A 9,865-nucleotide genomic window follows, 5' to 3' on the forward strand; every position below is an offset into this window, starting at 1 on the left:
ACCTCGCCCATTCCACCGACAATCTTGTCATCTGCAAAAGAGTTAAAAATAAAACAAACAACAATATCCCTCACTTCTCCGTCATTCTGTCCCACGCCGTAATCCATATCTGGGGGATAGACAGTTTTAACCCTGGACGGTGCCAAGATACAACCATCCAGGCTGAGAACCACTGGTGAATGAGCTGCTGCAAGCGCAGCCTGTGACCGGGGGTGACATCATAGAGGTTACTGCTGGTCACTGAGGCTGCAACCCCAGCCGGGCCCATGAACCTGCAATGATCTTGGTGAGATCCCCACTAGCACTGTGAGAAAGTCGCACGGCGCAAAGGCGAGTTCACCGTAGTGAAATTCTACTGGTGATCTCGCCTCTGCATCGTGCAACTTTCTCACGGTGCTAGTGGGGATCTCACTAAGATCATTGCAGGTTCATGGGCCCGGCTGGGGTCGCAGCCTCAGTGACCGGCAGTAACCTCTATGACGTCACCCCTGGTCACCGACACTGCAGTCACAGCAGCTCATTCACCAGTGGTTTTCATCCAGGATGGTCGCATCTTAGCACTGTCCAGGTTGAAATTTGTTTATACCCCAGACATGGATTACGGCATGGGACAGAACGACGGAGAGGTGAAGGATATTGTTCTTTTCCATTTTTGGTTTATTACAGGAGAATGAGGGCTTCGGTGGAATTAGGCGTTAGGCAAGTATGACTGAGTTTGTTATTTTTTAAATAAAAAAGGAAAACTGTGTCTTTATTTACCATACAAGTATAAGAATAATGGATAGGTGTCTTATAGATGCCTCTCCATTACTAAGCTGTGGACTTGAGGTCACCTGACAATACAAAGGTGACTTCAACCCCACAAATATTACCCCACTTGCCATCGCTACAGGGCAAGTGGGAAGAGGCAGGCAAAGCGCCAGATTTAGCGCATCCAATAGACTGAGTTTTGTCTGTCTGGTTATCAAAATTAGAGGGGAACCCACTCCGTTTTTTTTTTTTATTATTATTTACTTATAGCGCAGGAGCGGCAGATGAAAACTCCCATCTGCCGCTCCTGCTGTCGCTGTTATTAGCGGATGCAGGTGTCGGATGATGGGAGCAGTAGTCTCATCAGCTGACACCAGTGACCGAAGATAAACGGTGTACCTCCGATCACAGCTGAAAGCTCCCGATGTCTTCTGGGAACCACAGCTGTCTGACCGGAGAGTATGGTTTCACGGCCGGTCAGGTGTGGGTCCGCGCTGCTGGAGGACAGGCTGTACGGAATCATCATGCAGCCTGCCATCTAGATGTAGTGTAGCTGACTGCTGTCACATCTGGCTGTCCTTGACTTTCTGCAGCAAGTACGCTGCAAAAACAAAAAAAAAAAAAAATCAATCTGCGTATCTGCAGCGTTTTTTCACCATCTATTCAAGTCAATGGGTGAATAACGCTGAAAGAAGTGACATGCTCTATGTCAGGAAACCACTGCAAAGCACATAGAAAACCCAATGTGTGTGCAGGAGATTTCGGAAATCGCATAGGCTTTGCTGGTACGGTAAAAAGCAGCTGAAAACTAGTGTAAAGAAAACGCAGGAAAATGCTCATTGTGACCATACCCTAAGGCTATGTGCACACGTAGAAAAATCCGCTGCGGTTTTTACTGCGGATTCATCGCGGTTTTTCATCTGCATTTTTCTATTGAAGCAGATGGAAAACCGCTGCGGATTCCGCACAAAGAATTGACATGCTGCGGAAAATAATCCGCTGCGTTTCCGCACAGCTTTTTCCGCAGCATGTGCACAGCGTTTTTGGTTTCCCATAAGTTTACATTGTACTGTAAACTCATGAGAAACTGCTGTGGATCCGCAGCAAAATCCGCACCGTCTGCACATAGCCTTAGGCTATGTGCACACGTAGGATCGGGTCCCTGCGGGTTCTCCCGCAGCGGATTTGATAGATCTGCAGGGCAAACCCGCTGCGGTTATCCCTGCAGATTTATAGCGGTTTGTCCTGCGGTTTCCGCTGCGGGATTTACTCCTAATATTGATGCTGCATATGCAGCATCAATAGTAATGTTAAAAAAAAAAAAAAAAATGGTGGTCCAGTTCCAAAGATGCTGTGCGAGAAGGACCTTCGTGACGTCACGGTCATGTGACCGCAACGTCATTACAGGCCCTGCTCGCATACCAACCCTGGGACCGGACGGCCGTGTGCAGCGCTGAGACTTCAGAGGTGAGTATATCATTTTTTATTTTAATTCTTTTTTTTTAACACAAATATGGTTCCCGGGGCCTGGAGGAGAGTCACCTCTCCTCCACCCCGGGTATAACCCGCACATTATCCGCTTACTTCCCGCAAGGTGGGCACAGCCACATGCGGGAAGTAAGCGGATCAATGCATTTCTATGGGTGCAGAACCGCCGCGATTCTGCACAAAGAAGTGACATGCTGCGGGTTGTAAACCGCTGCGTTTCTGCACGGTTTTTCCCGCAGCATGTGCACAGCGGTTTGCGGGTTTCACATTGGTTTACATGTTACTGTAAATGCAATGGAAACTGCTGCGGACCGGTAGCGGCAAAATCGCTGGGGTTCACGTGTGCACATGGCCTTATTATGGCTCTGAGACAAAGGAGAGCAAGACACGGAAACACAAAATTGCCCCGGGGTGAAGGGGTTAATAGAGCAGCTGGAGCCCCCTCTACCACAGACGTCTGCTCGGGAGCCGCCTATACTGTGAGCAGCCCTGCCCTGGGAGGAAATCACTGCTAATTACCGGCACACCGCACCCACCGGCGGCACAGGACGGGGGCATGTGCGGGGAATGCTGAGCGCAGCGCGGCCTCTGCTGCACAAGTACCAACCTTCACAGCGTGTCCTGCAGCCATAGCGAAGGGTAAATGCTAGAGTGTATGGGCTCCTTCCAGGTGTGACGTCATTTCCGGGGGGCGTGTCCTATTGGGAAGGGGCGTGTTTTCAGTCACATCATGAAGGCGGCAAAGCAAAGCAGCATGATTGTAGCTTGTGGACGCCATGGCACATGGAGGTTAGTGGTTTCAGGGTGAAAAAATGCTACTTGCTGTTCGCTATTGGGGGGAGGCTCTGTGGTGGGCGACCTGCTTGTCTGTGTGGGGGGCACCGCTGCTGCTGTGGGGGACCCCCGTGGTGGGCTTTGTGGGGGGGCACCGTTGCTGCTGTGGGGGACCCCCGTGGTGGGGGGGGCACCGCTGCTGCTGTGGGGGACCCCCGTGGTGGGCTTTGTGGGGGGGGGCACCGCTGCTGCTGTGGGGGACCCCCGTGGTGGGCTTTGTGGGGGGGGCACCGCTGCTGCTGTGGGGGACCCCCGTGGTGGGCTTTGTGGGGGGGGCACCGCTGCTGCTGTGGTGGACCCCCGTGGTGGGCTTTGTGGGGGGGGGGCACCGCTGCTGCTGTGGGGGACCCCCGTGGTGGGCTTTGTGGGGGGGGCACCGCTGCTGCTGTGGGGGACCCCCGTGGTGGGCTTTGTGGGGGGGGGCACCGCTGCTGCTGTGGGGGACCCCCGTGGTGGGCTTTGTGGGGGGGCACCGCTGCTGCTGTGGGGGACCCCCGTGGTGGGCTTTGTGGGGGGGGCACCGCTGCTGCTGTGGGGGACCCCCGTGGTGGGGGGGCACCGCTGCTGCTGTGGGGGACCCCCGTGGTGGGCTTTGTGGGGGGGGCACCGCTGCTGCTGTGGGGGACCCCCGTGGTGGGCTTTGTGGGGGGGGGCACCGCTGCTGCTGTGGGGGACCCCCGTGGTGGGCTTTGTGGGGGGGCACCGCTGCTGCTGTGGGGGACCCCCGTGGTGGGCTTTGTGGGGGGGCACCGCTGCTGCTGTGGGGGACCCCCGTGGTGGGCTTTGTGGGGGGGGCACCGCTGCTGCCGGCTGTTGCGGGGGACCCCCGTGGTTGGGGGGGGCACCGCTGCTGCTGTGGGGGACCTCTGTGGTAGGCTTTGTGGGGGAGCACCGTTGCTGCTGTGGGGGACCCCCGTGGTGGGGGGGGGCACCGTTGCTGCTGTGGGGGACCCCCGTGGTGGGGGGGGCACCGCTGCTGCTGTGGGGGACCCCTGTGGCGGGGGGGCACCGCTGCTGCTGTGGGGGACCCCCGTGGTGGGCTTTGTAGGGGGGGACACCGCTGCTGCTGTGGGGGACCCCTGTGGTGGGCTTTGTGGGGGGGGGCATCGCTGCTGCCGGCTGTTGTTGGGGGGGCCACCTCTGCTGCTGTGGGGGACTCCTGTGGTGGGCTTTGTGGGGGGGGCACCACTGCTGCTGTGGGGGACCCCCGTGGTGGGCTTTGTGGGGGGGGCACCGCTGCTGCTGTGGGGGACCCCCGTGGTGGGCTTTGTGGGGGGGGGGGGGGCACCGCTGCTGCTTTGGGTGACTCCTGTGGTGGGCTTTGTGGGGGGGGGGGGGTCGGGCACCGCTGCTGCCGGCCGGCTGTTGTGGGGGGGCCACCTCTGCTGCTGTGGGGGACCCCTGTGGTGGGCTTTGTGGGGGGGGCACCGCTGCTGCTGTGGGGGACCCCCGTGGTGGGCTTTGTGGGGAGGGGGCACCGCTGCTGCTGTGGGGGACCCCTGTGGTGGGCTTTGTGGGGGGGGCACCGCTGCTGCTGTGGTGGACCCCCGTGGTGGGCTTTGTGGGGGGGGGGCACCGCTGCTGCTGTGGGGGACCCCCGTGGTGGGCTTTGTGGGGGGGGCACCGCTGCTGCTGTGGGGGACCCCCGTGGTGGGCTTTGTGGGGGGGGCACCGCTGCTGCTGTGGGGGACCCCCGTGGTGGGCTTTGTGGGGGGGCACCGCTGCTGCTGTGGGGGACCCCCGTGGTGGGCTTTGTGGGGGGGGGCACCGCTGCTGCTGTGGGGGACCCCCGTGGTGGGGGGGCACCGCTGCTGCTGTGGGGGACCCCCGTGGTGGGCTTTGTGGGGGGGGCACCGCTGCTGCTGTGGGGGACCCCCGTGGTGGGCTTTGTGGGGGGGCACCGCTGCTGCTGTGGGGGACCCCCGTGGTGGGCTTTGTGGGGGGGCACCGCTGCTGCTGTGGGGGACCCCCGTGGTGGGCTTTGTGGGGGGGGCACCGCTGCTGCCGGCTGTTGCGGGGGACCCCCGTGGTTGGGGGGGGCACCGCTGCTGCTGTGGGGGACCTCTGTGGTAGGCTTTGTGGGGGAGCACCGTTGCTGCTGTGGGGGACCCCCGTGGTGGGGGGGGCACCGTTGCTGCTGTGGGGGACCCCCGTGGTGGGGGGGGCACCGCTGCTGCTGTGGGGGACCCCTGTGGCGGGGGGGCACCGCTGCTGCTGTGGGGGACCCCCGTGGTGGGCTTTGTAGGGGGGGACACCGCTGCTGCTGTGGGGGACCCCTGTGGTGGGCTTTGTGGGGGGGGGCATCGCTGCTGCCGGCTGTTGTTGGGGGGCCACCTCTGCTGCTGTGGGGGACTCCTGTGGTGGGCTTTGTGGGGGGGGCACCACTGCTGCTGTGGGGGACCCCCGTGGTGGGCTTTGTGGGGGGGGCACCGCTGCTGCTGTGGGGGACCCCCGTGGTGGGCTTTGTGGGGGGGGGGGGGCACCGCTGCTGCTTTGGGTGACTCCTGTGGTGGGCTTTGTGGGGGGGGGGGGTCGGGCACCGCTGCTGCCGGCCGGCTGTTGTGGGGGGGCCACCTCTGCTGCTGTGGGGGACCCCTGTGGTGGGCTTTGTGGGGGGGGCACCGCTGCTGCTGTGGGGGACCCCCGTGGTGGGCTTTGTGGGGAGGGGGCACCGCTGCTGCTGTGGGGGACCCCTGTGGTGGGCTTTGTGGGGGGGGCACCGCTGCTGCCGGCTGTTGCGGGGGACCCCCGTGGTGGGGGGGGCACCGCTGCTGCTGTGGGGGACCTCTGTGGTAGGCTTTGTGGGGGGGCACCGTTGCTGCTGTGGTGGGCTTTGTGGGGGGGGCACCGCTGCTGTTGTGGGGGATCCCCGTGGTGGGCTCTTGGGGGGGCACCGCTGCTGCTGGCTGTTGTGGGGGACCCCCGTCGTGGGCTTTTTGGGGGGGCACCGCTGCTGCTGGATGTTGTGGGGGACCCCTGTGGTGGGATGTTGTGGGGGGACCCCTGTGGTGAGATTTGGGGGGCACCTACTGCTGCTGGCTGTTGTGGGGGGCACCTGCTGCTGCTGGCTATTGTGGTGGGACCCCTGTGGTGGGATTTTGGGGGCACCTGCTGCTGCTGACTATTGTGGGGGACCCCTGTGGTTGGATTTTGGGGGGCACCTGCTGGCTGTTGGGGGGGACCCCTGTGGTGGGGTTTGGAGGTGACCTGCTTACGGGGTGGACCCCTTTTAGTGGGGGACCCCTGTTGTGGGATTTGAGGGCTATCTGCTTGTGGGATGTGGGGGGAGACCTGCTGCAGGCTATTGGGGGACCCCTGTGGTGGGACGTGGGGAGGCGACCTGCCTGTGGTGGGACGTGGGGAGGCGACCTGCCTGTGGTGGGACGTGGGGAGGCGACCTGCCTGTGGTGGGACGTGGGGAGGCGACCTGCCTGTGGTGGGACGTGGGGAGGCGACCTGCCTGTGGTGGGACGTGGGGAGGCGACCTGCCTGTGGTGGGACGTGGGGAGGCGACCTGCCTGTGGTGGGACGTGGGGAGGCGACCTGCCTGTGGTGGGACGTGGGGAGGCGACCTGCCTGTGGTGGGACGTGGGGAGGCGACCTGCCTGTGGTGGGACGTGGGGAGGCGACCTGCCTGTGGTGGGACGTGGGGAGGCGACCTGCCTGTGGTGGGACGTGGGGAGGCGACCTGCCTGTGGTGGGACGTGGGGAGGCGACCTGCCTGTGGTGGGACGTGGGGAGGCGACCTGCCTGTGGTGGGACGTGGGGAGGCGACCTGCCTGTGGTGGGACGTGGGGAGGCGACCTGCCTGTGGTGGGACGTGGGGAGGCGACCTGCCGCTTACGGAGGGATCCCCTTTATTGGGGGGCGACCTGCTTATGGGTTGGGTTTGGGGGGCTGATGAGGGCTTAGGCTGGGTGGAGTGGACGTCCGATAAGAGTTTAGGCTGGGTCGGGGGTGGACGTCCGATGGGGGGTTTGTGCTGGGTGGGGTGTCCGCGTCTGATGGGGGTGTGTGCTGGATGGGGGGGTCCACATCCTGTGGGGGTTTGGCCGTCCGGTGGGGGTTTATTATTGGGTGGGCGTGGTGTACGATGGGAGTAATGCTTGGAGGAGGGGTGGACGTCCGATGGGGGTTTATGCTGGGGGGTTAAGCTGGGGTGGCATCCGATTGGGGGGGTGTCTGATGGGATTTATGGTTGGGGGCAGGGGGCGTCATATGGGGATTTACGCTTGTGGGAGGGAATGTCTGGTGGGCTTTGGGTTTATCCTGTGGGGTCCGCTGGTTAATGTGAGGTGGAGGTTTCTGACTGGGGGAGCGAGGTTATGCTGTGTGGCCTTCTGGTTGATGTGGGGGAGCTAATGCTTCATTGGGGTACACAAAAAAAAAAATGGGTGTATGCTGCTTATGCTATGCAAAAAAAAAATTTAGGTATTTCCTGTAGAGGAGGGTACACCACCAACTAGCACGAAGCTAATCTGTTTTAACTTAATGTCAGTAGGAGGAAGACATGGGTCTGGACCGCCCAGCCCAGTTTAGGCCTTAGTTTTTGGGAGGTTTTTTTATTAACGATTTTTTTTTTTAATTTTTTTTTTTCTTCCCAGATATGGCTTTTGAGGGCGACAGTGGAATTGTCACTCTAATCTCCCACCTAGAATTGTCACTACCATATCATCTGTGGTCTACGAGGCAAGGCCCTAACACATCAAGAGTGTTTGGGGTTCCCCGGAGGACCGTTCATGCCACGAATCGCCCTACCCTCTCGCCTCTCTGCGTCCAGGTTATTCCATGCCCGTCTTCATCATCGCTCTGCGAAAAAGGATTTGTGATCTTAAGGACTGGTATATCCTACGAGGCAGTAAGGGGGCTACTTTAAAAAAAAAAAAAAAACACAGGACAAATATGTCCTAGTTTTCCCCTGAGCAATGTGGACGTCTCCTGAGGAAACCTTCCTATTCATGCAGCCTCCACGTTTTCCAGAGGCTCCAGTGACCTTGCTCTTAAAATATCCAGGCTTTGGTCTAGGCCTTCTCTGGTGGCCGGTCCACACCGCCAGCGCCCTGAACAATCATGCACGCCAACTTTCTAGTGCGTCCTACTCTGCGCCTATCAGTTTAAGAGTACTTCGCTTCTGCAACAGAGGACTAAAGTCTGCCTCCCAAGAGATCTGTTCAAATTTGGTTGTTTTGGAAATGTTCTGTCCAAAAAAAAAAAAAACGACGGGACAACTTCCTGACCCGCCAGGAAAAGACGAGACCTTCCTTTAGGCCAGCTCCCTCCTGGCATCCATGAACCCACCAGTACTGGTCTGCTAGGCCTGGATCTAGCAGACTCTCTTCGACATGATGGGGCATTCCCACCTTGGATGTTTCTCAGGATCGGCTGCCGTGTCCTTCACAATTCAAGGCCGGTATTATGATCTCAGGTCCGGGACACCGAAATCTCAGACACCGGAAGCAGGCCTGGGGGGGGGGGGGGGGGGGGGGGCTTCAGAGCCGCATACCCTACCGACAGTCCTGCCCGCATGCACCAACAGCATATTACGTTTTTACAATACTTTAGAAATGCATAAAATGAAACAAGGACAGGCATAAAGTTTTTCTATGCAAAAAAAGGCAGTTTTATAAAATTAGAAATATTTCTATATCTATTGTTAAAATTATATTTATCCAGTATTTCTATAAGTAAAAGTCTGAGATTTCTGTGGGAAATGGTAATTGTTTACCTCTTAAACCAGTTCTGAATGTAAATAAAACATTGCTCTGATTAAGTCTCCACATTGTATTTGTCTTTCATTTGATGCGTAGGGCAGGACAAGCCCATGATGTATCTGTGTAAAGCTAGGTTCACATTGCGTTAATGGGTTAACGCTAACGGACTGCGTTGCACGGCGAAAATGTCGAGATTAACGCCGTGCAACGGGTCCGTTAGCGCACCCATGGACAGCAATGTTACTTTTAGCTGAAGCGCATCACTAGCGCATGCCATTTTCGGCACGCGCTAGCGATGTGCCGTTCTTTTGAGGCCCGTTCCTCGCTGCCGCAGATCAGGGATCTGCGCTAGCGGGGAGGGTGAACGCCGACCCTCTAGAAACATTGCGTTAGCGCAATCCGCTAGCGCTATGCGCTTAACGGATTGCACTAACGCAATGTGAACCTAGCGTAAGACGTAAGGTGCTATAATAACAGCCTTGGGCTGGTTTAACACCAGCATTCGGCAGGGCTGCGGATGGCAGCCTTCTTCCTCCGTTAAGCCCCGCCCAATGCCGCACCTCTTCCTTCAGTTCCGCCTACGTCTGCATGCGTCCTGCATCTGCATGCGTCCTGCATACCCTATCTTTAACATTGGGTACGCAGGCCAAGCGGATGCCTCTGCATGCGTTGTTTTAATGCTGCGCCGACCGCAACAAAATGCAACATGTTGCGTTCGACGCAGTTCAGTGCATCGTCAAAACGACACGTGCCTGTGTACCCAATGTTAAAGATAGGGGATGCATGCAGACGTAGGCGGAGCTGAAAGAGGTGTAGCAGTGGGTGGGGCTTAACGGAGGAAGAAGGCTGCCGAACGCTGGTGTGAAACCAGTCTTAGACAGGTAAACCACTTTTGAAACAATGTTCACTTGTACAAGCATTTAACCCCTCAGTGACGGGGCCAATTTTTTAAAATCTGACCAGTGTCACTTTATGTAGTAATAACTCTGGAATGCTTCAACATATTCCATTGATTTTGAGGTTGTTTTTTTTCCTGACATATTAGACTTTATGATAATGGTAAACTTGGGCTAATGATAAAC

At 58.5% G+C, this 9,865-nt stretch overlaps 1 protein-coding gene and 1 long non-coding RNA gene across 6 annotated transcripts in view; one reads left to right on the forward strand and one right to left on the reverse strand.

Annotated features, from left to right (window-relative positions):
- MTAP (methylthioadenosine phosphorylase) overlaps window positions 1–2,930 on the reverse strand; it is a 79,565-nt gene extending 76,635 nt beyond the window's left edge. For 2 of the 5 annotated variants that reach the window (XM_069765544.1, XM_069765528.1), the window contains exon 1: window positions 2,846–2,927. In XM_069765544.1, coding sequence (XP_069621645.1) covers window positions 2,846–2,869 — 24 coding nt within the window. In that variant the 5' untranslated portion in view covers window positions 2,870–2,927. Of the gene's footprint in view, window positions 1–2,757; window positions 2,812–2,845 lie in introns of those variants that run through there. The other 3 variants (XM_069765536.1, XM_069765519.1, XM_069765552.1) reach the window with 2 other exon arrangements.
- Window positions 2,931–2,933: 3 nt separating this feature from the next.
- Window positions 2,934–8,845, forward strand: LOC138676357 (uncharacterized). The gene is made up of 2 exons (XR_011320779.1): window positions 2,934–3,027; window positions 7,677–8,845. It is a non-coding gene; the product is annotated as an uncharacterized lncRNA (long non-coding RNA).
- The last annotated feature ends 1,020 nt before the right edge of the window (window positions 8,846–9,865 follow it).

Source organism: Ranitomeya imitator, chromosome 1 (genome assembly GCF_032444005.1).
Source record: "Ranitomeya imitator isolate aRanImi1 chromosome 1, aRanImi1.pri, whole genome shotgun sequence".
NCBI lineage: Eukaryota > Metazoa > Chordata > Amphibia > Anura > Dendrobatidae > Ranitomeya > Ranitomeya imitator.